The 27,219-nt window shown below is 40.9% G+C and overlaps 3 protein-coding genes and 2 long non-coding RNA genes across 6 annotated transcripts in view; 4 read left to right on the forward strand and 1 right to left on the reverse strand.

Annotated features, from left to right (window-relative positions):
- LOC118423488 overlaps positions 1-1,792 on the forward strand; it is a 3,952-nt gene extending 2,160 nt beyond the window's left edge. The window contains exons 4-5 of the long non-coding RNA XR_004832055.1: positions 621-706; positions 1,561-1,792. This is a non-coding gene — a long non-coding RNA (uncharacterized LOC118423488). The remainder of the gene's footprint in view (positions 1-620; positions 707-1,560) is intronic.
- A 1,867-nt stretch (positions 1,793-3,659) lies between these two features.
- Positions 3,660-5,541, forward strand: LOC118423489. Its single transcript, XR_004832056.1, has 2 exons — positions 3,660-3,691; positions 4,048-5,541. It is a non-coding gene; the product is annotated as an uncharacterized LOC118423489 (long non-coding RNA).
- A 2,887-nt stretch (positions 5,542-8,428) lies between these two features.
- On the forward strand, positions 8,429-9,577 carry LOC118422263 (zinc finger protein 271-like). The gene has a single exon (XM_035829782.1). It carries the CDS (start codon positions 8,429-8,431, stop codon positions 9,575-9,577), a length of 1,149 nt encoding a protein of 382 aa, XP_035685675.1.
- A 2,414-nt stretch (positions 9,578-11,991) lies between these two features.
- LOC118423458 (cytochrome P450 3A24-like) lies at positions 11,992-21,128 on the forward strand. Of its 2 annotated transcripts, none has more exons than XM_035831625.1 (14): positions 11,992-12,167; positions 13,656-13,749; positions 14,331-14,383; positions 14,742-14,838; positions 15,012-15,128; positions 15,389-15,477; positions 15,996-16,144; positions 16,683-16,813; positions 17,272-17,359; positions 17,671-17,831; positions 18,207-18,295; positions 18,534-18,671; positions 19,786-19,948; positions 20,984-21,127. In XM_035831625.1, the coding sequence occupies exons 1-14, from the start codon at positions 12,100-12,102 to the stop codon at positions 21,059-21,061; spliced, it is 1,515 nt and encodes a 504-aa protein (XP_035687518.1). In that variant the 5' UTR covers positions 11,992-12,099; the 3' UTR covers positions 21,062-21,127. The 2 variants fall into 2 exon arrangements, with proteins under 2 accessions (XP_035687518.1, XP_035687519.1); XM_035831626.1 differs by lacking the exon at positions 11,992-12,167 and adding an exon at positions 13,045-13,112 and having other exon boundaries at positions 20,984-21,128.
- Positions 21,129-24,737: 3,609 nt separating this feature from the next.
- The window catches only part of LOC118423449 (cell division cycle 5-like protein), a 15,681-nt gene continuing 13,199 nt past the window's right edge, over positions 24,738-27,219 (reverse strand). Inside the window, 3 exon segments of the mRNA XM_035831607.1 lie at positions 24,738-25,088; positions 25,552-25,680; positions 26,397-26,480. Of these exon segments, the coding sequence (XP_035687500.1) occupies positions 24,966-25,088; positions 25,552-25,680; positions 26,397-26,480 (336 nt within the window). The 3' untranslated portion in view covers positions 24,738-24,965.

The following is a 27,219-nucleotide window of genomic DNA, read 5'->3' on the forward strand; positions in this document are numbered from 1 at the left end:
CTTTATGCCCAAGACCGTGACTTTAAATTGTGCGTATATACTGTACTTGATCATGGAAGAAGCCACAGGGTCACAAGTACTGTAGTACTGTTTGCGATTTTTATGTAGCCCAGGATGTTATGTATGAGCAAGCCCGGGAGTGAGCCAGTAAAAATTCCAACCAACATAAGTTACCCCTAATCTCCAAGCAGATCTTAATTGCTGTGGCAAATGGGAAGGAGTTTAGCCGGCAGAGGAGTTATTGGCCACAGCGAAGGCCAATAACTCCTGTGCCGGGTAAACTCCTTCCCATTTGCCACAGCAAGATCTGCTTGGAGATTAAGTTACCCCCACGGGCCAACCCCTGCTTGGATAATAGTCAGAAACCAACTTCATGTACTAGCAAATCAGCAAGGGTGCTACAGACGTAGATCACCATATCTATCCTCAGGATATATATTGCTTTTCAGTCAGACCTGTCCGAAAATTATAGAGTTCAGTGGAACTGTACTGTAATCATTGATGTGTTACAATGTACAGAATACTGTAAATGTGTAATTTTACAATACCTTTGTGCAATGTAACTATTTCCAGTCCTGCAAAGTTTTTAAAACTTTATTTTTGTTTCACTTACATTGCAGATGGAGCTTCGGGAAAGTGACTGTCAGTTCCCCAATTAACAGAAACTGCCATGGATGATGGACAAAAACCCTGGAATATTCTGAAGGTGAATTATCTAACAGTGCATGTTTGCCAGCAAGGTTACCAGGATGTTTTGTCTGTTGGAAACATCCCGAGTTCCACCCTACATGTCACATGAATCCTGTACACACCAAGGTTTATTAAAACCGTCTGTCATTTGAATTATCTTTGCTCCAGGTCTCGGAAACATATAAAATCATACTTGATACATGTTTCATAGAGTTTAGGCCTCATGCAGCAGTTAAGTGACAGTGAAGTGCAAATGAGAGTTGTGTCCCATGACAGTCAATCAGCACATACTTTCATCTGATTTGCATAGGTCGTAAACAGGCATACAAAAGGAGAGGTCACAGCTAGAGACTGAAATTCCCACATGGGATTAGCATTCTCCTTGGATATTATAAGTCTGCAAAGTCTAATCCCTGCCTCTGTAATCTCTTTGTCCAAGAAAATGAACCTCATTGGTCTATCACATGGAAAAGCAGAAAATGTTGATGTAGATCTTTAGTACCAAATAATCCTACGGGGTCTTCTATAGCTAGTATGGTTATTTGTGTACGTCGATGTAAAGAAATGAGTTGATCAATTTGATGCTGTACATAAGGTGTCTTCATCTGGTAAGTTCTATTAATATGATCAAACTTTAAAAGAGGAATTTATGACGTAAATTGTGGTCTGACAAAAATAGATAAATCAGATGTCACGAAAATGATCCAATGGCCATTGGTAGGCTACCCAAATCCTAAGTTTTTTTTTTACATTTAGCATGGAGTCCAGCCTTGTTCCACTCTCCAAAGGTCAGTACTGGGGCTACTTCACCTTTGCCAGTGTTTCCAGCCCAGCAAAGTTACATTTCCTTTTTTTTCATTTACATTGCAGATGGAGCACATGCCTCTCCTGGAAAAGGGACTGCCAGCTCCATACCAATGGAAACTTTCCAATGAAGCAGCTGTGGACTAATGACACAAGGCCCAGGAAAGTTCGGCAAAGGACAGTTCTTCCCATTCCCAATGCTTGTTTCAATGTTTTTTTTTGTGTGTGTGTGTGTGCTTGTGTCAATGCGATGTGCATGTATGACTGCGTGTGTGTGTGTGCTTGTGTCAATGCGCGTGTGCAAGTATGACTGCATGTGTGTGTGTGTGTGTGTGTGTGGGGGGGGGGGGTCATTACACTAGTCTTTGCACCTGTCAATAGTTGTGAATTAAATGCACGATGTTTCATCAGTCTGAAACTGTTTGTATTGTGTATTTGTAAGTATTGCACCTGTCAATAGTTTTAAATTAAATGTACACTTTGTCCAGTCTTGAAGTGTGTGGTGGGTGTGTGTGGGTGGTCGTGTGTATGTGTGTGTATTTGTCATTATGTCAGTGTGTGTCTGTATTTTTGTCATTATATCAGTATGGAGGTATTGCACTTGTCCATAGTTGCAAGTTAGATACACAGTTTGTCCAGTCTTGAAGTGTGTGTGTGGTGTGTGTGTGTGTGTGTATTTGACATTATGTCAGTGTGTGTGTGTGTATATTTTTGTCATTATATCAGTATGGAGGTATTGTACCTGTCCATAGTTGCAAGTTAAATACACAGTTTGTCCAGTCTTGAAGTGTTTGTATTGTGTATATGCAAGTATTGCACCTGTCAATAGTTTTAAATTAAATGAAATAAACATTGTTTGTCCAGTCTTGAAGTATGCTTATTGTATGTCTTTGTAACTGTCCAAATGCAAATAATGAGACAAGCTCAGGTGTGCTGCATCTTTTGTACTGATAAGCAGTTTTCTCTAGACAAGCTCAGGTGTGCTGCATCTTTTGTACTGAATTTGCAATTCTCTCTAGACAAGCTCAGGTGTGCTGCATCTTTTGTGCTGAATTCGCAATTCTCTCTAGACAAGCTCAGGTGTGCTGCATCTTTTGTACTGAATTCGCAATTCTCTCTAGACAAGCTCAGGTGTGCTGCATCTTTTGTACTGAATTCGCAATTCTCTCTAGACAAGCTCAGGTGTGCTGCATCTTTTGTGCTGAATTTGCAGTCTTCTCTAGACAAGCTCAGGTGTGCTGCATCTTTTGCACTGAATTCGCAATTCTCTCTAGACAAGCTCAGGTGTGCTGCATCTTTTGTGCTGAATTCGCAATTCTCTCTAGACAAGCTCAGGTGTGCTGCATCTTTTGTGCTGAATTCGCAATTCTCTAGACAAGCTCAGGTGTGCTGCATCTTTTGTACTGATAAGCAGTTTTCTCTAGACAAGCTCAGGTGTGCTGCATCTTTTGTGCTGAATTCGCAGTCTTCTCTAGACAAGCTCAGGTGTGCTGCATCTTTTGTACTGAATTCGCAATTCTCTCTAGACAAGCTGAGATGTGCTGCATCTTTTGTACTGATAAGCAGTTTTCTCTAGACAAGCTCAGGTGTGCTGCATCTTTTGTACTGATAAGCAGTTTTCTCTAGACAAGCTCAGGTGTGCTGCATCTTTTGTACTGAATTTGCAATTCTCTCTAGACAAGCTCAGGTGTGCTGCATCTTTTGTGCTGAATTCGCAATTCTCTCTAGACAAGCTCAGGTGTGCTGCATCTTTTGTACTGAATTCGCAATTCTCTCTAGACAAGCTCAGGTGTGCTGCATCTTTTGTACTGAATTCGCAATTCTCTCTAGACAAGCTCAGGTGTGCTGCATCTTTTGTACTGAATTCGCAATTCTCTCTAGACAAGCTCAGGTGTGCTGCATCTTTTGTGCTGAATTCGCAATTCTCTCTAGACAAGCTCAGGTGTGCTGCATCTTTTGTGCTGAATTTGCAGTCTTCTCTAGACAAGCTCAGGTGTGCTGCATCTTTTGTACTGAATTCGCAATTCTCTCTAGACAAGCTCAGGTGTGCTGCATCTTTTGTACTGAATTCGCAATTCTCTCTAGACAAGCTCAGGTGTGCTGCATCTTTTGTACTGAATTCGCAATTCTCTCAAGACAAGCTCAGGTGTGCTGCATCTTTTGTGCTGAATTCGCAATTCTCTCTAGACAAGCTCAGGTGTGCTGCATCTTTTGTACTGAATTCGCAATTCTCTCTAGACAAGCTCAGGTGTGCTGCATCTTTTGTACTGAATTCGCAATTCTCTCTAGACAAGCTCAGGTGTGCTGCATCTTTTGTACTGAATTCGCAATTCTCTCTAGACAAGCTCAGGTGTGCTGCATCTTTTGTACTGAATTCGCAATTCTCTCTAGACAAGCTCAGGTGTGCTGCATCTTTTGTACTGAATTCGCAATTCTCTCTAGACAAGCTCAGGTGTGCTGCATCTTTTCTACTGAATTCGCAATTCTCTCTAGACAAGCTCAGGTGTGCTGCATCTTTTGTACTGATAAGCAGTTTTCTCTAGACAAGCTCAGGTGTGCTGCATCTTTTGTACTAATTGTAGCCTTGCCATTTTTTTCTCTCCTGAACAGACACTGGTGTGCTTGTACTGATGACTGAGTATGTTTCTCTGTACAGGAAACTGCAGGTGGGGGTTAGGGGGCTCTGGGTAGTGTTGGCTTAGCAGCTGCACTCTATACCATTAGAGTGGCTAAGCACACAGTTCCTCTTGCTACACTCTAAATCATAGTGTGACTAGCTTACTGGTTCCACCCATCCCCTAAAGCCTCTCACGTCTGGCTCCACGTGCCAACCCCTGGACAACGGCTTCAGCTGGCCGACCAAACGACGTGAGGGGGCGGTGTTGACACAGCACTGTCAGGTAGATTTTCAGTGGTGAGGTCTGTCTGGACTACCAACAGAAAGGCAATCAATCATGGCCAACCTGGAGAGGGCATGGACAGCAGCAGTCCATACTGATATGCTTTGTGTAAATAGTGTAAATAAGAGTACAACTTCAGACAGTTCCTGAGTTACTGTAAAGTACTGTAAGTTAAATTATTACCGTAGTAGTTTTATTTGTGGTAGGACTGATAAGGAGATTTTCATTTTGTCTCAAATTCGTGGTTGAAACAATTCTGCAGTACAATAACTATGCATTTGAATGCACCTTTTCAGTGTCATAATTTGCTGAGAATAGTCAGTGCAGAAATCAAAAATAAAAGATCTGTGTAACAATAATTTGCCTGGTGTTACACAATTGGTAAGTGATGCTAGGGATTCTGATTATAGATTTATATTCAAGTAATTCTTTTATAAGCCATGAGTGTTTTCCTGAATAGGTATGATGTAATGTATATTCTGCAATTTCAGGACGAAAGCTGAGACACTTCTCCTACAAGTAAAGAATTGAGCCTGAGCGGGAACGTTACGCTAGCAGCAGTTCATAACATATCGAGACCTCCAGGGGATGACGGTCTATCAAGTCCAGTCAGGGGATGATGCCTGCTGTCCCATAGTTTCACTTTTAGCATAGCATGAAATTAAAGCTTCAAGTCATGATGTAATAGACAGGAAAATAACAGACAGTTCTGTATTTGGTCAGTCAGGTAACACCAACAAAGTGTTTTATGAGCGGAGTACAGCAGAGCACTCTGGTGGGGCAGGCATAGAGTGAAGTAAAGCAATTTGTTTAGGAACTGCTCATTTTTTTGAGTTTTGATTTACTTATAAGAAGGCAAACCCAATAACTCAGGATCTAGAGTTAGCTTTTGGACTAGAGTAGACACTTGTGATATTTTTTTTACCTTGTTTGAATTTCTCATGTTACCTGCAATTAGTCCATGGGCAAGAATTTACAGTAAACTCATTACTTTGGCATGATAAGAAGATAAAATAACTGGTTTTACAAAATATGCTGAAGATAAATGCAAATTGCAGAACACAGATGTACAAGGAATAAGATCAATATTGGTCATATAAAAGGATATGTTAAGTATTTTAATAAAGAATCTCATCCTCTACCACAACCCCATCTCCTTCCTTTATTTATTGCTTGACCTTTTTCCTTGAAATAGCAGTCAAGTTATGTCTACAGTCAAGGTTATGTCGGAAGAATACATTTGATACATAGGTGTGGTGCCTGATAGAGGTACATTAATGTGCATTGAAAATAAGATCTTACACAGCTTTGAAACAGTTTTTTTTTTCAACATTAATGCATGTCGTATATTGGAACAAAGGTTAGGTGGATGGCCTTACACTTGTACTATGTAACAAACCAAGGTTAAAAATTAGGTGATATCACGGTTACTTTAGAAAGTAATACATAAGTAAATTCAATTTTCTAATGTATACAGTATACTTCCGGTGCCTTTAGTCAAACACAAGGATCGTGAAAAGTATTTCAATAAAATTCTTTGGTGATCGCTGTATTTGTCGGCATTATTCTCGTGTTTGGTAACATGAGAATATGCCTAACTAGTCTACCATTTGTGTGTTACCGCGGCCAATACACATCCCTGTTTACAAGGTGTTGTGAAAGGTGTTAATTGATTTCATAACCAGGTGTGAATTGTGCCCCGCAACTCCGATCGTGATTTAACGCTCGGTCGTGGTGTAAGGCTCGATCATGGATAACGCCCGGTCGTGATGTAAGGCCCGGTCGTGATGTAAGGCCCGGTCGTGGTGTAAGACTCAGTCGTGCGTTAACGATCGGTCGCAGTGACAGGCCCGATCGTCTTCTAACGATCGGTCGTGTGTTAACGTTCGGTCGCAGTGAAAGGTCCGGTCGAGTTTAAACGATCGTTCTTGTGAGTGCCGCGGTGGTACGGACACGAGGGTTAAAAACGCAGCGATCTAAGTGCGGTAAAGCACCGATGTTGTCGGGACGAAAATTTTCCGCCGATAACTTGGCTGGCTATCGGACGCGGAAAAAAATTCTTAGGCCGTAAACTTGACTTTAGCCGCATTTTTTATCTCCAAGCAGATGTTGGAAGGCAAAATCGTTCTGATTTCACCAGTGACAATACAAAATTCATGTGCTTGTCAGAAAAGTAACTCGAGCTATAATAACAGACTTAGCAGGTACCTAAAATGTTATTATCATATAGCCAAGCGACGTCAACCAATCAGAAGGCCGCATTTCATGTTGCTTATGACACGTTATTGGCGATCATTAATTAGCCAAATAGCTTAATTATTGATTCGATTGACAATACCATAATGATAGGAGCAGACTATTTTTGTCAACAACTGTAGCACATTTCTTCCTTGCATAAAGATGCTAACCGCCTTGACTACTGTTCTGTGAGAAACACATTATTTTGAAAATAGATACGGCATCAATACAGACAAGTACGCGTTGCGCCATTCTCTTGATGGAGTTCTGTTTAGAATCAGTAGATGTCGCTCATGCACAGTATATGACTAAGGAGGTCAAAGGTAACTTCCGCAATGATTGCAGGGCCAGTAAAGGGAGATCCATTCATTCTGTCAACAAATTACGGAAGAATTCTGCATGCAAAACAGTATGATTGATGCATCATGTGGTTAAAAGCGGTGAGTATATTCTCCTTACATGCACAGCCATCATAACCCCGATAAAATAGAAATACGAGCCATTTTCTATAGACGAGATGGGCCGTTGTGTGGGGGGTGGGGATGGGGCGAAGGTAAATCATTCTTGTGTAGATAAATAACGGGATGCTGATTGCAAAATGGCCGCAGTGTTATTAGGAATCCGCTACTTACTGTACAGTATTTAATTCAGGACCGAAAATGCTCAGTATGTTGCGGCACTTGACATCATGGCAGGCATTTGTCAGCTCAATGCAACATGTATCCCACCTTCTCCATTCCAATTATCTATTAGCTAGGATGTGATTCTACGGTGATTTGTATCATGCAGCCGCTGACTGTTTTCAGATGGTCCGTCATTTACCCACTCCACTCCAACGCTAGTATCGATATGGAATAAGACCTCAATTGTGGCATTCTCTAATATATACCAATCTGATTTTCTTCTAACAGTGTTGACAATCATGTTAATATTATAACTCAATTCGATTTCATAGTTTGTTGCCACTGAGCAATGATTACTTTATTCTATTACTAGTAATAAAATTATCGAGTGCATTGGGTCTGATACTTTTGTGTCTCATGTTCCTTAGATAGTTGTATTTTTGAAACAGCAGTTTATTTACAAATGAAGATCTCTGCTTCACATTAATTTCATACTTAGAGCTTTTGATGATTTAATATCAATGTCAGCAACCAGCCTTGGAAACCCTGGATCAATGGTCATCACCACATTGAACAAACCGGGGGGATTTAAAAAGATTTAGCTATGTAGCATCATTTTTATCGAGTTGAAGAAGGCATCGGTAAATATATTTTGACACCGTTTCATGGGTGGCACCAAAATGCTTTTATAACTAATTCTTTGTTAATACTAGTATATCTTAATGACATAATCAATTTTCCTTGCAGCAGGAGACATGAATGCAGACAAAGAATGGATAACTGTTCCAGTTCTGCAAATGATGAAACTTCGTCTGTTAGTGTGACAACTGGTGTGGATCACCCGTTACATCCAAGTTCTTCAACAACAACAACAGCAATCCTAATTCAGTTGAGCAAACAGCCCAGAGACTTTTAAATTCTATCATTCTAACTCAAAATGAGTATAAAGCAACCGCATAAATAAGAGAAGTCGAAAACATTCAAACAGAAGAGGCAGCGCTATTAGTTTCAACCTTACAAAAGCGTTTTTTCTATAAAAACTTTCTCGCCATTATAAAGAAAATACAGTCGGAAGAAATCGTCAAATTTGCTGACATTAAGAGGCAGACAACTGTAATGGAGAAAGACCAATACTTCAAAGAAAAGCAACAAACACTAATACATGGTTTAGATATGTTGCGTTCCTTTAAAAAGCCTGTTGCAGGTTTGTCCCTGGATCCAAAACCTGAACATTCCCCAGGAAAGCTTGAGGAAAAAATCTTCTACTGTAAGCTGTGCTGCTTGGAGAGCACTCGCGCTCGAGCTCATACCTTCTTCACATTTGAAGAAGGATTAAAACATATTCGTAACCACTGGAAACCTCCTAAGCAACAGCGAGGGCCTCCAATTCGCAGAAACAAAGTCCCACCGGAGTTATATTACAAGCAACATGCTGTGAATGTGGAGGAGGATATAACGTTGTTAGCGAAGCTTTATCTGGGATTTAAGGTACAGGAGAGAAACCCGTACAGGTGCGGTCTGTGTGGGGAGGTGTTTCCTACCACCAGTAACAGGTATCACCATGTTGAAGCGGAACACGTGGAAGTTTGCGTTCCGCTCTTGTGTTGCGGCGCCGCGTTCCAGAACCGAGACAAGTACATCCAGCACATGTTCTTTAAACACTGCGAACTGAGGATCCAGACTGGAAAGGAGAGCCTACTCATATGCAAACTGTGCTTCGTCGCTTTCTATAACAGGACGGACTTAGAGTGGCACTATTATCGACACAACCAGCACGTGGATAACCCTTCATTAGACAATGGGGACGGACGCTTCCCTACCCGGTCGCAGTTCTTCCGTTGTACTCTCTGCTCCGACCAGTGCGTCCTGTCCAGACGCAAACCTCCAGTACTGTACACCCTATCCGAGTCGTTCAGCCATCTTGGTTGGCACTGGCTGCACCAGATCCCACCCGAGATCCGGCAGAACCCCGTCCTGATGTTCGAGGATGACGCTGACATCATCCACAAGCTGTACATGGATCCGGTGGGGATGCAAGCGTGGCAATGCGGAATCTGCCCGCTACAGCTCAACAAAGAACACGTCCTAAACTACCACTCCGAGGGACGGAGGGTGTTTAGGTGTGAAGGGTTGACCTGTAAAAACACGTTACAGTTTGCCAAGCTGGAAGACTTTGTCGGACACATCTTCATGCGACACACAGAGGTACTGAAGCTAGAGGAGATGTTTCTTTGCCTGATCTGTAACCGTAAGTTTGAGAACAGGAACCGGATGAAATGGCATTGTTACATCCACAATGTGGCCAGACAGGTGGCCTCATAGTTGCATGTGAGTGAAGTTTATTGTAATAACTTATTGCCATATTTATCCATAATGATTAAAGACCTTTATTGCACATTTTTGCCACACCGAGCTAAGTACAGGTAACAACAAAACATGTTGAAGATATTCAGTTAACAGATAGAAAAGGAAACAATCGTTGGATAGATTCAACATATCCTCGCCTTTCTGTTATAGAGGAGGCAATTGAACAGATACTTTTTTTGATCGATGATTTTGTCCAGTTGCGTTAGAAATATTCATTTTTACAGAACTTAGGTATATGAAATAAGGAAATATGTTTTGTGTAACCTTTAATATAGAGCTCATATCTCTCTACGGTTTACAATCTACACTTTACTACGAAATGGCATTCAGCCTCTATTCTATGTAGATTACGATGTAAATATGATACTCTGCATGGACAACTACATTTGTTATGTCAATTCTATATACCATATGTATATGTAGGTGTCTCTTCACATTTTAAATCTAGTACTGGTTACATAGGGTTTTCTACGATGTATGTCGATCACCTAACCCTTATTCACTTTCACGGCTTAAAATGTGGCGTCTGGGGAAAATCACAAAGTAAGAGTTCGATTTTTCAACGCCTTTCTCTTTAGGGTAATGTAACAGAGGTAAATATTTGAAATAGAACTGGAATGATAACAAATAGAATAAGATAGATGACACGTATGGTATCTATATCACAATTAGTAACGTACAGACGCGCAAAAAATACACATCTGTTTATTACTGTTCACACACTTTTTCTTATGATGTTACTTTTATAGCAATAAAGAATATCTACGTACACGTACAATCCTTTCATGTTCCTGTACGACAGCAGTGTCATATGCTTTATTACCAATTCTATAATTAGACATATAGTGTAATCTAAGCTAATATTTAAGCAGTCGTATCTATATCAACATGCCTAGAGAATCTTTTGCATTGAAAAACAAATATCACAACACATTGAACAAGACATGATTTAAAGCCCACCTGTGACACAAAGATATACCAAACGTTAAAGATAAAGATATTTCTGATCATAAAAGGCAGAGAAAGGCAGTGAATAAAAAAGAACATGTTCATACTCATGTCACAGGTCTCATCCTGCTACCGACTTTCAAACATCATGCTACTCTTTATATCCACCGAACAGAACAAAAACGACTATGTCACCTTGTTCTTAGAGGATTTATCAACAAACCTAATGCTATTTTCATATTGGTTCAACCGAAAAAGAATGATCATACCCTCGTCAAAGGCCAGATTCTGGCACCTTTCAGGCATCGTGTTGCTCTCCTTGTCCACTGGACAGAAAGAAAACGTCCTGTCTCTACCACGATGTTTGTTGGAGTAATGATTTATCAATAAACCCAGAGCTATTTTGATATTTGCCCCATCGAAATTAACATGAAAAAGCAACAGATTAAAAGAACCAATATTGTACGAATCAAAGGCTTCGTAGAATTTGCTAGACAAATCATATTGACATATAATCGTTTTAGATGCTAAACATTAAAAGAATGAACGATACAAATAATATATCTTCTCAAAAATTGGAAAGAGACTTTCCTGTATTTCACTATATAATGTCCAGAACGTCCAGAAAGAAACAACTTTTGATTGATATTGAATGAAAAAAATGTTTGATATCATCCAAAAGAGATCTGTGGACAATAGACATACGAGCTTGTGTACATTATACCCAATGAAGACAAATACCAAGTCTTAGAATATCTATATCTTTAATGTCGTGCAAAGAAACTCAAAACATACATAATCAGTAAATCTATAGAAAAAAAGCTAAGGATGTCAAATTAAACCGTCACAAAATAAAGTGTGCCAAAAGTGTGAATAATATCCGAAGGACCGCGTTCCAAACCTCGTTTATTTTGTTTGATCACACAGGAAGAGCGTATACTGGATACCCAGTCTGTGTCTCGTATGGCGACAAATTCTGGTTAAGGTGGTATCTCACTGCGGTTTTGTCACCAGTGCGGCACTGCGGGGTTCGTTCACTGCGGTACTGTTGTTATTTTCGCCATTCTTTTATAATCTAGATATTGCCTAATACATTGTATCATGTACAATAGTCGTGCAATAAAGTTCTCCTAGTACCCAAATCTAGACCGGGGGGGGGGGGGTCGTATACGTCATATTTTCAAAGCAGGGCCCGGCTGACAGCTTTCGAGAACGTAATGCACAATGACACTATGCAAGACATAACGAGAATGATCGTCGGCATTATGTACATTTTGTTTTTCTGTATATGATTTCTTATTTGTCGTTTCCCCCAAGAAACCGGTTGGTTCAAAGTTTGAAAGTGGGACTATAGCCTAAGGGGCTGTCCCGGATAGATGACTATAATGCGCACAATGGTCCAACTGGTTGTACAAGAAGGTTACAAGGCCACGGAAAAGCCGGCATTTGGCCAGGCAGAGCCTAAAACACCGAGTGGACTGAGCGTATTTAGACAAAATTTTACCTGATCTACCAGAAGACTCCCCGCCATGTTAGATCTATTTTTCTTCCCCGTCACATGTGGGCTGTTCGGACTGTGTGCTGTCCTGATTTACATGTAAGTGAACATTTAACGCTGTAGCTTTGTCTCTGTGATATTTTGAACTGACAAAAGGAGTGATGATAACAATATATTATGGAGTCATTGCCACACCCCATCGTCAAGCTAAAATACTTGTGTATCTTTCTACAAAGATAAGTTTCAATTCAGTAAACCAAGCAGGTTGAATCACCCCCTTAATTAAACATAGCTTTGTCTACCAGTACAATTTGCCTAATCAAAACCCATTAAATAGTGTTGGAGGGGGCGGGGTCAATAGTCCAAATCATTTGTGCCTCGTCGAACTTAAAAACTGTCCCGAAACCACTCAGCAAAATTAATGACAGAGCCAAATATATTTCATGTTACGTGAATATATGTGTGTATAAAATCAGAATAAAAATTGCTGGTAGTAATTATATATATAAGTATTGCTGGTCGCCCTAATATTTGGCGAGTTGGTAGTAAATAGTTGCGGTGAGTTTGGCTTGAGGCTAGTTGTCCTGTGATTAACCTTACGTGGTAGTCATTTCCATTCTTCTTATAGCAACTGTAAAATTCTACTACTAAAACTACGAAACCTTTTCGTCTTCAATCTATCCTTTGAAAATTCTACTGTACGGATGACAATGGTAAGTGACGTTCTTGTATCGTGTTTTTAGCTTGGAGAAAACAAAACTATTTTTTCTGGACGACCCTTGAATAAAGCTTACTGCGGTACTATAATTGATAATTAGCACGCTACTATTATGTACTAGTTAATTTTGATCATAAAAAGACGTAGTTATTGTGTAGTCAACAGTGGTGGCACCCTGTCGGTGTGTGACAGTAATTTTTTTTTTATAAATGGTTATGATGCGCCGCACAACCGGTCGAACCACAGCCCTCTGTACACATTTGCTCTGCGCAGTGTTGTCTAACACTCGGCGCACGAAGGCCCACAATTTGACTCCTGGCTTATAGGTCAACATGTAGACAACTACCTTCAACGCAAAAAAAAAACAGCTTTGCCGTACATAATACGTCGATGAAGATTATATCTAATAATGTTTATACATTTCTCATCTATAGTATTTGCCCAGGACAGTCATGTTGACATTTCTTTCACTGCAAAATTACATCAAGTGTTGTTGCTGTCGAATCATCAGCAATTTTGGTCAATTTAGCTCGCCTCTTTTACAGTTCAATCATATTCACTTACAAAATTCCACGGTTTGATAGTCCATTTTGTAACACTCTATTATATCAAAATTAACCTTATTGGTCTATTATAGTAGCAGAAATTTCATTACATCGATGTAATTTTTCTACGGTCATATTTCCACATGTGTCTTTGTAGGGGGTGTAGCCCCAACCAGGCTCTAAATGTGAAAACAAAAAAGAGAAAAATGACCAGTAACTACCCAACGGGAACCCTTTCACAATTATAACCGCATCATTTAGTACATGAAAGGACACCATAGACGGGTGTTTAGCCAAATACCATTGTTACTTGTTTATTCCTAGGTATTTGATGTGGCCTTACTCCACCTTCGAGGATCTGGGTATCCCCGGCCCGAAGCCTCTACCGCTGTTTGGGAACTACTTGTCGTACGGAAAGGTGAGTGTGATTATTATCCTTTGAAACTCCTGGTGGGTTCTTCGATTCTCCAAATCTTTTCTTACAAAGCGACCGTTACATTCGCCAACAAAACGCTTTCCTTTTGTTGTCAAATCAATAATTGGATGTTTGGCCCGATGGCTGACTTCTTTGCTATCGCGATTCCGATTTCGTTATCTCATTTTCTGGACAAGCTAAGTACGGACTTGATTTCTAAATGGTAATTGCCTTATGAGAAAAGGCATAAGTTCTCTTCGGCAGATTTCTTTAGAACCACAGTGGAGTTTCGGTTGCCGATATAAAAACTTGATAAGTAAAGAATGAATTTCTAATGCTAATGAAAGGATCTTTATTGAGAAATGCAACCCAGAGCAGTTAGCGGCGGCGATCGTTTGTCGACAGCGATCTGAAGAAGATCAGTGTTACCAAGTGATTTGTGATGTACTATATTAAAAGTATGCATGATTAGCTTTCTCTCTCTACCGTCCGAATGGTGCACGAAGTTTTCCATGGGCTAGGGAGTATTATATTGTATTCGACATCTATGAACCTTTTATGTTTTTTAATGTTATTTTATAAAGAGCGCAGGTGAGTTCGACAGGGAGTGTTACAAGAAGTTCAACAAAGTTTATGGGTAAGTGTTATATAGTCGTAATGCCATTGTGTGTGTGAATTCAATGTATGTATGTGTGCACACGTGCGTATGTGTGTGTGTGTGTGTTTGTGTGTGTGTTTGTTTGTTATGTGCAGTTTCTATGTGCAATACCACAGAGAAAAGTACAGTTATTAAGTGTATGCTATATTGTATTACCAACGCTGAATTGACTCTGCGATGGCACTATCATATTGGATTGTTTAACATGGTTGCAATGACACTGACGATAGTAATATTGAAAATGAAATCATTTAGACTAATCAATACACATCTTAAGCAGCAGCAGCAGGAGAAAAGCTAACATACCCTTGTCAGCTTGAGTGCTATGCTTTTTCAGGATTTTTGAAGGCCGACAGCCGATACTTATGGTCGGAGACTTGGATCTTATTAAAGACATCACAGTGAAGGAGAGCAACAATTTCACCAACAGAAGGGTGCGTACAAGAATTGTGACGATGATGCGATGACGTGTTTTTTTGTTGTTTTATTTCAATTTTTCACTATGCAAAATGAGACCAAAACAGATTGATAAGCACCTTTACAAAATTAAGTCTACTAAACAGAAAAGGCAACATTATCAAAACAGTGCATTATCTGAAACTTACAGGTGTTGAGTGGCCAAGGTGAAATTCTCAGTAAGGGACTGACGGCGCTTAAAGATGACGACTGGCGACGTTTCCGCAGTACCATCTCACCTGCCTTCAGCTCTGTGAAACTCAAACAGGTAGGGAATCTGAAACTGCACGGAAGTGGAATTTTATTTAGTTTGGCTGCATAGAGATAAATACAGCCATGGCTACCCTACTAGCAGGAGACTGAATGTTGGTAAAAGAAATAGAAGATAAAAACTCGTAGGTTATATTCAGGAAGTGGCAGATCAGAGTCGGTAGAACTAGTTACAAATTAATAGGGGTCTATAAAAGAGGGGGAATATTTTTATGGTCTATTTCATGGTGGCAATGTGTTGTGTTGTTTGTTCAACAGATGGCATTAGTCATCGAGAAATATGCGGACAACTTTGTGGCCAGCCTTGACAAGAACGCGAAACAAGACGTCATGTTTAACATGAAAGAGTGAGTATTGCGCGCAAGAACCTGGTGTCAGGTCAAAGTCCTGACCCTGTCAAATATTTGCCCCAACACTGCTGGGGTGTTTCCAGGACACCTGTGCGAGAAACATGTCACGCTAGTGGGCGTGTCAATTTTCAAGCAGAATTCTGGGCAGATTTTGGGGAGCAGAGGTCGCATTATCAAAGGTTAACCATAACTTTAAACGTATACCTACCCTAAGCCTAGCCAACGTACATGTCTAGTGAGACAGAAATCTATTGCGACCAATCCAAAACCAGGACAGTGCTCATTCACCCAGAGCGCGGCTGCCGAAGATTATCTTCCAATTTCTTTCATTACAAACAAGCATCCACCGGTTTGAGGATGAGATCAGTTTGGCTGGCTAAATGGGAATTTCCCACCGCTGTATGGAACAGTTTTGTTGTTTGATCTGCACTCCTTTGGTAGTATCACATAAACAAGACCTTAACAAGGGTATTATAATGACTGAAATGGTGACATTTGCCATGTGGTCCTACCAGGCTGTCCGGTGCCTACACGATGGACGTTATTTCCGGTACAGCATTCGGAGTGAACGTCGACTCGCTACACGACCTCAACAGCCCCTTCGTCAGCAACGCCAAAGATCGTTTCAACATCAGTCTCTTTGACCCTTTTATGATTACAATATGTGAGTATTTGATGTTCTACAGAATCGATCGTTTACCAATCTGAGCACGCATTCACCGTGACAAGAATTGTGGAACATATGTCAAAAGGGAAGATTTGCATAACAATGCTCAAATGTATCTTATGTCTCAGCAGCCTTCGTCAAACGGAACGTTCTAATCCAATTTGTAAAAGACCTATTGATTATAGTTCACATTTCCTGTCTGAGGAAAAGAAAAAAATTTTTTTCATAAAACTATTGAGAGTGAATCTTGTTGACAACAAGAACCTAAGAAGTATTCTTGGCAGATAAACAACGGTTACAGTTAGCTGTGAAAATTTAAAAAAAAGCGAAATATGAAAAAAAATTTGTTTCCAGTAACTCCATCAACTTTTGCAAAAATCTAACGACATACGCATTTTCGGGTCATCGCTAATACTAAGTGCTGATACGTTGTATATTTTCATTTCTGTTTCAATAGAAAACTAATACAATTTGACTTTAACCATGTCAACTTGATGGTTAAACAACATGTATCAACTTTTTGTTTTCCTCTTAGCTCTGTTCCCTCGGCTAGGGAAGCTCCTGCAGAACCTCGGAGTAACCCTGTACCCCATCAAAGCGGTAGAGTTTTTCAGGGCGGCGGTCGACAATGTCATTGATATGAGAGGACGCAACGAAGACGAGGCCGTAAGATATATCTTTATTTTCCCTTGGGGAAAGCTACATTTATTGACAAGGTATTCCTGTCGATAGTGCAGTGTGTTGACAGGATACACACGAATTTGCATATTTCATTGTTGTTACTTTGTCCCATTGTAACTGATTTGTCTGTTGGCAAACAGGAGACAAAAGTTCACAAAGGTACGAACATGAGTCTTTTTTTCATTTGTGTAAAGACTTATTCACCTTTTTATAAGTATTTTTCATCAATTAGCTTGCTTAGAAGTATCAACAAGTGGCTATTTGCATCATCTTACAGTTAACGTATACTAAATACAAGTAAATAGTATCAGTGGTGCACATGTGATATCGGAATTGTGAAAGAGCTTATTAGCATGGAACCTAGTTCTTGAAAAAAGAAAAAAATTGTATCGATTGTCACTGTTAATCTATTAGACTGCTAATCACTTTTCCAACGTTTGTAGAAACGAGTGGACTTCCTGCAGCTGCTGCTCAAGGCTCATAATGAAGAACTGGACGAAGAAGTATCAAAGGAGGTCATCAGCAAACACGGTCAGTAGTTATACCTAAAAACTGCTGTTTATGTTCTAAACTTCTTTTCTTTCTTCTGGTTCCATAATGTAAGGCGGAATGATACATGTTACTTAGGAGTGATAGGGGTTACTTTGGTCACAAATTTATGTGCCTAAGGTAACAAATGAAATACAGATTTCTTAGGTGACATATCGACCAGGGCACGAAATAAGAAAGGGGGTTCAGTTGAAAATCTTGTAGATACAATGCTATAATGGTAGGATAATGTTGAAAACAGCACTCCGAAAAAAAAACTTGCCCATTCATCTGTGTTCACACTTCTAAATAAGGTGTTTCCAAGAAGGATATCAAGCGTGAGTCCGTACTCTTCTGGCTCGGTGGTTACGAGACTACAGCCAACACCATCTCTCTCACAACCTACAACCTGGCTGTTCATCAGGAAGTTCAGGACAAAGTCATCCAGGAAGTGGATGCCATCATCAAGAAGCATGTGAGTAAATGAAAAGTTACATGTAAAGAGATCTCTTTTAGCACACCGAAGAGCTAGTCTTCCAATGGTCGTGACAGAGAGGACAGACGCTTAGATGTACAGTATTGACAGGTTCTTTGTACCTGTGAAATTAATACATTCCCCTAGCTCTTTACGACAAGCACAACGAACAGTGGAGCACGGCTTAACGTCTCGTCCTCAGGACTGCAGCCCTTTCCGGTAGCTTGCATGTCGGATGAGCGACACAGCCGGAATCGAACTCACAGCGTCTAGTTCCAGAGGCAGGGCCACTAACCACTAGACTACGCACGCTTCTGCACGTCTTTTTACCTTTTTACCGTGATAAGGTTTAAAGTGTTTGATTCTATCCTTCAGGGCAAACTGGACTACGACGCCGTTAACGATCTGCACTACCTAGACATGTGTGTTAACGAGACCCTAAGGTTGTTCCCTGCTAGTCAAAGGTAAGACAGCTCAATCTGTTTTCCTAGTCAGTTGGTCAAATGTTGGGCGTAAATGAGTTTGCAAATGAATGTCCTTGGAGCATTGCGGTTTTGTTTTATACCGTTTACGACATATCAGAATACGTATTCAAATCAACAATTCAACCTGTAAATTTTAAAATTCTTTAATTTTTAAACATGATATCTAACCTTCATAAACGTAAGTCTAAGTTGTTAATACTTCTGTGGTCGCCTTTAGGTTTGAACGTGTCAATAAAGAAGACACGGAGATCAGAGGTCTGAAAATCCCAGCGGGGACCATCGTCAACATCCCCGCCTACGCCATCCACCGTGACGAGGAGATCTGGCCGGACCCGGAGGACTTCAAGCCTGAGAGGTACAGCAGTCTGTGTTATGCTTCGGTCATAATTGAGCCAGCGCCCGTCGGGGTTGAGGCCCCGGCCGGGCTGTAAAGCAATACATTTGTCCTAGTGAATACTAAAGTACTAGATACCGCAGGAGGACCTCTTGGGGTTTTCACGAATAGGTCACGGTGTATATTGTTGGCCAGCTCCCCGGTTGATTTTAACTACGATTTAGATAAATCATCCGTGGCCATACCATCCCAAACATTGCCTGTTACCTACAGGGCGTCCCACTGGGACACGTAGGGTTCACGCCCGGAACATCTCGTAAACTGCCCGGAAGCCTCCCCCCCTTCCAATTATGACCAAAGCATGATACAATCCCTGGTTGTAAGGGCAATATTAATGGTCCTTCTCCCTAAGAGCTTATGGACGCCCACCTCTAACTCGACAGAACATTTTCATTTCAAAAGTGTCTAATTGGAGCTCGGGATTTCGATTATCACAAACACGAGACCAACAATCAAAACCAGTCACTACAGTCTCTTACACCATAGTTAGAGATAGTTCTAAGTCTGACACAGATTGATCTATGTCTACACATACTTGGGTAAAATCCCACAGGACGAAAACGTTTTGTGTCTCCTCTGGCTTAGTAGTGACAGCTATCAATGCCTGACCAATGAAACAGCTGCTAAAAATGCATAGCCGATATGGCGCTTTTATGGCGAAAACACAATCCATACAGTAACAAACTACATTACTTAAAACAATTGTGCAATTGACTGGGAAGGAGCAACGTTTGTAGACAAAAAAGACTACATGCATAACGTTACCCGGTGGATCAAGGCGGTCGTCAGGATAAGAACATCAACCTAATTGATAAACCAACCGCGACTGTGGGGAGGAGAGGGGGGTACAAACTTAGTCACGTTTGGGACTTTGTTTTCGTCACAACAGCGTCACCTACATCAGTGAGAAGCAGCACTCAAGTTAAATGCTCTTAAGTAAGATATCAGTTAGGCATCGACACAAAGCTTGGCGAGATACATTATTGGCTGTTAAAGGAAAACTCCAATGTCCTATAATGTTCTACATACCTGATGAAATTATTTTTGGAAACGCACTGTCTCTTGTTTTTCACAGGTTCAGTCCGGAAGAGAAGGAGTCACGTGACCCGTACGCCTTCCTCCCGTTTGGATCCGGACCCAGGAACTGCATAGGCATGCGCCTCGCGCAGCTGGAGCTCAGATTCGCTCTGGCCAAGGCTCTGCAAAAATTCCGCTTCGTCCCCTGCGACAAGACGGTGGTAAGTAGATATGCTATGGCTATGTTTAAATCATGTTCCCACATTCTGAACTGCCCAGTTAAAGATAATATTAGCTGCTGCTGAGTTCATTCGCTACTGTGTCCTGTCCTTTTCATGTCGACTTATAGTAACTAAAATCTATTATAGTATCTTTATTATAGGGCTTTTACACTGAAACCGGATTAGCAGGAATCAAGAAGAACCAGTCAGAACAACGTATTTGTAAAATCCGTGCCACATTCGGGTGGAAATTCCAAATGGACCTTTTATCTACTCTCCAAGCAGAGGTTGAGTCGCGTAGATATAACGTTAGTAGTAGTCGGGAAAATTACACCGGCGCTCCTCGTAAGTGTAATTTTTCCGACTAATACTATGTCTACGCGACTCAACCTTTGCTTGGAGAGTACCTTTTATCCCCTTTACACGAGAAGGAATTAGCTAAAATGCAGTCAGAATAACTATTCTTTGTCTATTTCTGGGTATTTTAGTGCATTTTAGACATTCTCACTGCATTCTAGATATTCCTTTTGGCCACATTTTGACATGATTCGAAGTTGGCTTCAAATTGCCGTTTCGGTTGTCCATCGAATAAGATAAGAATGTATCGAATAATGATGGAATGTCGTAAGATCGAATGCGGTCATACTACAGATAGGATAGTTAGAATACACTTCGGGGCTTACCGGTCGAGGAAAACTACTAGAGTGAAGTAGAGTAGAGTCATTTCTACTAAGTTTTACAGTCAATCGTATTAGAATACACTTTAAATGCCGTTCGATATTTCTACACTTTAAATGCATCTTGAAAGTTTTGACCATGTCAAAAAAAAAACTTTCGTGACAGCCAAAAGAACGGACACAAGCAAATATCTGGAATGAAGGAAGGAATTCTAGAATGCAAGTGCTACGAATTCCCAGGAATAGAAAAGAATGTTCATTCTGACGGCATGCCGACTCATTCGTGCTCTCGTGTGAAGGGGCCTTTATCGACGCATTCACCTTATCTTCATTTCTATTTCTTCTTTGATGACATCAGATCCCCATCCGCATCAAGAACACCCTGAGTAACCAGATTGAAGGCGGGGTGTGGCTGAAGGTGGAGGCTCGTGCTTAGCAGGGTGTCTACAGTACACACTACAGTCTTAGCTAGTTTACCGGAACCCCCCCCCCCCTCAACACACACACTGACACACACACACACACACACACACATACATACACACACACAACACACACACACACACACACACACGCATACATACACACACACAACACACACACACACACGCATACATACAAACACACACGCACTCCAGTCTAGAGAATATGACATGCAATTCGCCTGTAAAGTGTGTACTGGTCTAATTTTGGACGGGCAAACTGATTGGTCCTGTTCCCCATTGATAAGCCCTGTTCAGTGAATCTATCTCAGAAGAGATCGCCCATCCCAGTATTGACCAAAGGAGCTGATTATCTATCGTGAGTAGGCTGGGGCGATCCTTTAGTAAGTTTGTCATCGTCTTCAGAGTAGGGAGGGGGTATGGGAGTCCCGGTAAACTAGCTAGGCCTATATGATGATGCCCAGGCTAGGCTTGGATAATCCCTGAGGTTACTTAAAGTCAAGATACCGTCAGAAGCAATAACTTAAAAACACTGAATGTCGGTTTTGGGATATTGGTAGGGTATGTGTTAACTTCGTGTCTAAAATTACGGTAAGTTCGTTAACCTTGCGCTGGTTTTGGTTTTCGACAGCGAATAAAACAAAGGTCTCTGCTGTGTATAATATTAGTTCGTACAAGGTTTTATCTAATAGCTTTGCAATAAGTTTAAAATGTGGTATCACAAAGGTGACTCACAAACAAGCACACTACTAGTATTCTAAAATATGAACACACGCACGCACGCAAACACACGCACGCATAGAGAGAAAACACATGCGCCTTGAAGCTGAGCACCACACCTGTCCGACATACAGCCACACGTGTCCTTTGTGCTAAACACGATATTCACACTTGCTTTTGATGGTGAACATCACATCTTTCAGACCGTAATATCAGAAAAAAAAGCTGCAAGAAGATGTACTCAGATGCTCAGAATGTATAATCACATTATTGTTGACATCTAGACTGTGACACATCAACTGTTGCTCCTGAGTTTTTTATCTATTTTAATTTCTGACAATAGAAACATGCCTTTTCTCCAAAAGGTGTTCTAAGTAAATACAGATGTTACATGTGTTTCATAAAGCTATGTAAGGTACAGTTATAGGACTTACAATATGTATGTATTGTCACCCATGTCCACAAAAGTTCACTTACGAGTATACATTTGGCATCGACCGCATGGAAAAATAAAACTGAAACAATTGTCACCACGAAAATTCTACCACTGGAAAATTTACACGTTTGTTCTTTCTTTAGGTTGTAATGCATTGTGATTCAAGATAATTCTTACCTCTTTTAAACACAAGCTGTCTGAAATATGCCTGTAATATATGATAATTGCTGCAGATAAATTTGATATTGACGATATGTTATGTCACTTCTATGCTACGAGGGGCGTGCAATTAGTAATGGTCCTGACCCATTTCCCATAGCAGGAGATTAATGAAACTTGGCACAGTTATTAGTCTTTCTCTTCATAGGAATCACCCAGAGTTATGCATTTCTCCCATCGTTTGATGCAGCTCTGGACACCGATTTTGTAGGACACCCCAGGTTGGTCCTCCAACTGATGCCTCATCAATGGCACAAGAGGGACGACCAGGTCTGGGAGCTGTTTCCACAGACTTCCAGCCACGTTTGAATTCAGGATGCCAGCGTTTTACAAGGTCATATGATGGGGCATCATCACCATAAGTTTCATTTATTTCATCAAAAGTCTTCTTTGGTGTGCGTCCTTTCAAATACAAAAACCGGATCACTGCGCGACACTCAACTGGTTCCATTTCACACCTGGTCCATTTCGCACCTGACTAAGTTCAAACACCAGTAAATCAGAAACCACAATTAGTTCAGAGCTGTCTTTTGCAACATAACCCATAGAGATATGAATTATTACACAGACAAAATTTCATTTAGATCAGACAACTGGAAGTGGGTCAGGACCATTACTTATTGCACGCCCCTCGTACCTGCAGCAAACTTCTGTGCAAACCATTCCTTCCAATAAACATCTTGCTTAACTGCAAAGTTTTGTCACAATTCTTGCTGTCAGGTAAGCTGGGGTCATTAGCTGGATAGAGTGTACAGGGTCTGTCTAGTACTAGTATGTACCAGAGTGGGTATAGGCAAATGTGTCTCAATTGTGCAAACTGAGAGTAAAATAATTGAACAGTAAACAGCATGTCTTAGAATTTCTTTCTGAATAAATTTTGTCTGCTATTGTCAGACCAGTACTAATTAGTCTATCACTGTTAGTAAATGCAAATTTCACTTTCCTGATTCTCTGATTTTTGCACAAATATCATGTAGCTTTTTTTTTAAATGTAATCTTAAAAAAAATACTTCCGTGATAGAAATACAACTGAAGCCACGAAGTCAACATATTTTGGAAGCTTACATGTACATTTAATATTTTCAACTTTAACATCTGCAATAAATGGGAATACGTACCGAACAGCCAGACATTGTTCTTTCCTTATCTGGCAAAATACGACCATTTTGGAGTTGATCCATATACTACTCGGCACAAGTAACCTTAACATTTTTTTCAAGTCAGAGCATGGGCAATAGGCCTCGGAATTGTTGTTGTTGTTGTCTTGCAACAAAGAGGAAATAGTTTTTGTTGAGTAACAGGAACCCTACCGCGCGCGCTGTCTGCCGCGGTAACATTTGTGAGTGCGCCGTTTACCGCCTATCCGGAAGTACCTCGTCAGATGCTCCCGTCATCCTTTGCGCCGCCTTCCCCCTAAGTTTAAAAATTCAATGGGTAAGAAACCGATCTCCCTGATGTGAGTTACCACTTACCGTGTTTTCGATCTGTGTTGTGGTGTGGGATCGTACGGCGGGCCCGTTTAGGCGCCTTGTCGGCTTTCGTGGGACTGTTTGAAAAGTTTGAGGGTTTCAACATGCTGACAAAAGCTACGCTGCACTGCAGGGACGTTTTGACCGTGTTTTCCCACTGCTTTCGTCTGATTTTTTCGTCTGATTTTTGTGATCGGTAACGTCGCCAACCCGGAAGTAAGAACTGAGATAGGAATACCAACCTCCTTAGGAATACAGATCTCGTGAAACAGATGCCATTATAGCGATTATTTGAGTATGGACCGTTCTACAAGAATGAATCAATGATTATAACGATTACATGTTGTTAGTGGCAGCGTTTTGGTAAATATACTACCGATGCGTTTTTTACGAGTTGTTTGTGCTGGTAACGCAGTGTCCCGGAAATCGGCCAAATTTCACTGGCGTTTATTTTAATTTGAAATAACTATTATGTGCACTTTGTACGTTGAATGGCCTCCAAATAACTCGACGAACATAAATCACTTCGAAATTTTGACTTACATATTAGAATTTTGCAAAAAACGGCGATAGTAGAAAAGGCCTTTCCCACCTAGCTCGCTTCGCTCGCTGCTCGGCTTCGCCGAGCACACAATCGGCTACGCCGATTGGTCGGCTTCGCCGACCTTCAGGTGCAAAATCTCTGACGCTGATTGGCCCGCTTCGCCGACTTCCCCGACCTTCGGGTAATCCCCAGTACTTTCCTTCCAACCCGGCAACTCGGCACAGAACGATAGTGTACGGGCGAATCGACAAGAATTCCTTGGCCTAGCGCCTATGGTCGGAGAAAGACAAAGCTGCAAAAAATCAAGAATCATGAATTCATAATTTGTGTAGCCATACATGACTTGCTGCAATCTTATGTGACTTATTGTGGCCTGACGTGACTCGTTGTGGCTATATACAATCTTTACTTATTGTAACCCTATGGGACTTATTGTGGCAATACGTGGCTAATTGTGGCCATAATGTGACTACTTGTGGCCCTATATGACTAATGTGTAGTCCAGCTGTTCAGTTGCTGCCCTTCCCAGGCAGTCTGCTGACCAGCATGTCTCTCTCCACGATCAGGTCAGCGTAGTGTTTCTGTAGCTCGTGTTCACGGTCAGTCTGACGTTTCACGTCCTCCTTCAACGACTACCGGAACACACACAACAATGGAACTGGTTAGCTGTTTATCATCAGCTCTGTTTAGCCTTTGTAAATAAACAAAGTGTGTAATCAAACAACAAACTAGTCTCAACAATATGCAGACACAATAACTAAAAATGCAGAAGTCTTCCTGTCAACAAAAATTAAAAGTAACTACATAAAAAGACAAATAAATGGCAACATTAACAAGTGTTGAAGTAATGATTACTAGTACAGAAAACAAGGAAAGATAATCTAAAAGTCTTTTTGTCTGACTCATTCAAAACCGTAACAGGGTCTAATACATTTCACAAGCTTTGTTGACAGTGATATAGGATAAAGACTTTGAAAAAAATTCAATGTTCACAATGTTTCATTACAGACCAACACCTCAGGACAATTCTCACAAAAGCTGTAGAGCGAGTGTTCATGTTAATCTGTTTTATAATATGCAAATTAAGACACTAACCTCAATTCTCCTGGGAATGGCGACATCTTCGTTCTGTTTCAGAGTTTCAAACGTCTTCAACTCTACGTACGTCTGTTCAGTCTGGTCATGCATCTCCTGTAGCTGTTTATACAGGCCTGTCGCTCGGGACTGTAGGGAACAACACACAAACAGTAAACAACAAACAGTAAGCAACAAACGTGTACGTCTGTTCTGTCTGGTCTCCTGTAGCTGTTTATACAGGCCTGTTGCTCGGGACTGTAGGGAACAACACACAAACAGTAAACAACAAACATGTACGTCTGTTCAGTCTGGTCGTGCATCTCCTGTAGCTGTTTATACAGGCCTGTTGCTCGGGACTGTAGGGAACAACACACAAACAGTAAACAACAAACATGTGCGTCTGTTCAGTCTGGTCATGCATCTCCTGTAGCTGTTTATACAGGCCTGTCGCTCGGGACTGTAGGGAACAACACACAAACAGTAAACAACAAACAGTAAACAACAAACATGTACGTCTGTTCAGTCTGGTCGTGCATCTCCTGTAGCTGTTTATACAGGCCTGTTGCTCGGGACTGTAGGGAACAACACACAAACAGTAAACAACAAACATGTACGTCTGTTCAGTCTGGTCGTGCATCTCCTGTAGCTGTTTATACAGGCCTGTTGCTCGGGACTGTAGGGAACAACACACAAACAGTAAACAACAAACATGTGCGTCTGTTCAGTCTGGTCATGCATCTCCTGTAGCTGTTTATACAGGCCTGTCGCTCGGGACTGTAGGGAACAACACACAAACAGTAAACAACAAACATGTACGTTCTGTCAAGTGATTCATCTTGAAATTGTCAATAAACCTAACCCACCTGGTAACCTCCCAGTAGGATCTTCAGTTTCTTCTCAATCTTGGCAGCTCTCTTGGCCTCTTTGGTCATCTGGAGTCGGTTCATCTACGGGACAGAAAAAGGAAGTATTATAAGCAACAGTTAATTAGAGTCTGCAATTATGTGCTAAAAACTGCTATTATGTAACTAGTTTTCAATAATTTGTATCAGGTATAAACATATATGGGTAAGAAGTTGTCTCGGTTTCAATATTCAAAGATACAATTGAAGAGTCAAATCTACAAAATTAAAAACCATTATCCAGCAGAAAAAACACAGATTAAGGAATGAATTGAATGAAGGGATACATGGATAGATGGATGGGTGGGTAGAAGAGGAACTGGATGGGTTGATGGGTAGATGATATTTTAACTGTAGTCTGTTTTAGGTAGCCTTTCAGTAATTAGAAGTCCTAGGTTCTCTTTTTACGATACTCCAGGAAGTTTTTTCGAAAAATTAGGCGGTCTGTGACCCTTTCTGTCGTACCACGAGGTGACTCGGGCGGCGCCATATTGTTTTTCGTCAAGTTTCCCCTGGCAGGAAGCGCCAGCAGGATTTTCCTCGGATGTTTTAGGGCTCAAATGTTTTAGCAGAAAGGATTTTGATAGTGTGAGGTTACCGAGTAACTTCCAGTGAGTTTTTAGCTTAGTTTTTAGCTTGTTTCTGCGGCTAGCCGGGCGGAAATGTCGGCGGGGCGCTGAGGGCCTTTTCCCTTGAGTTTTGGTCGCGCCACTTACTAGTTCCCTTTCTTGGATAAAGTTTCCTCTGGCAGGAAAAGCCATTAGGACAAGTCCCCAGATAAGTA

The sequence above is a fragment of the Branchiostoma floridae genome, chromosome 9, assembly GCF_000003815.2.
Source record: "Branchiostoma floridae strain S238N-H82 chromosome 9, Bfl_VNyyK, whole genome shotgun sequence".
Taxonomy (NCBI): Eukaryota; Metazoa; Chordata; class Leptocardii; order Amphioxiformes; family Branchiostomatidae; genus Branchiostoma; species Branchiostoma floridae.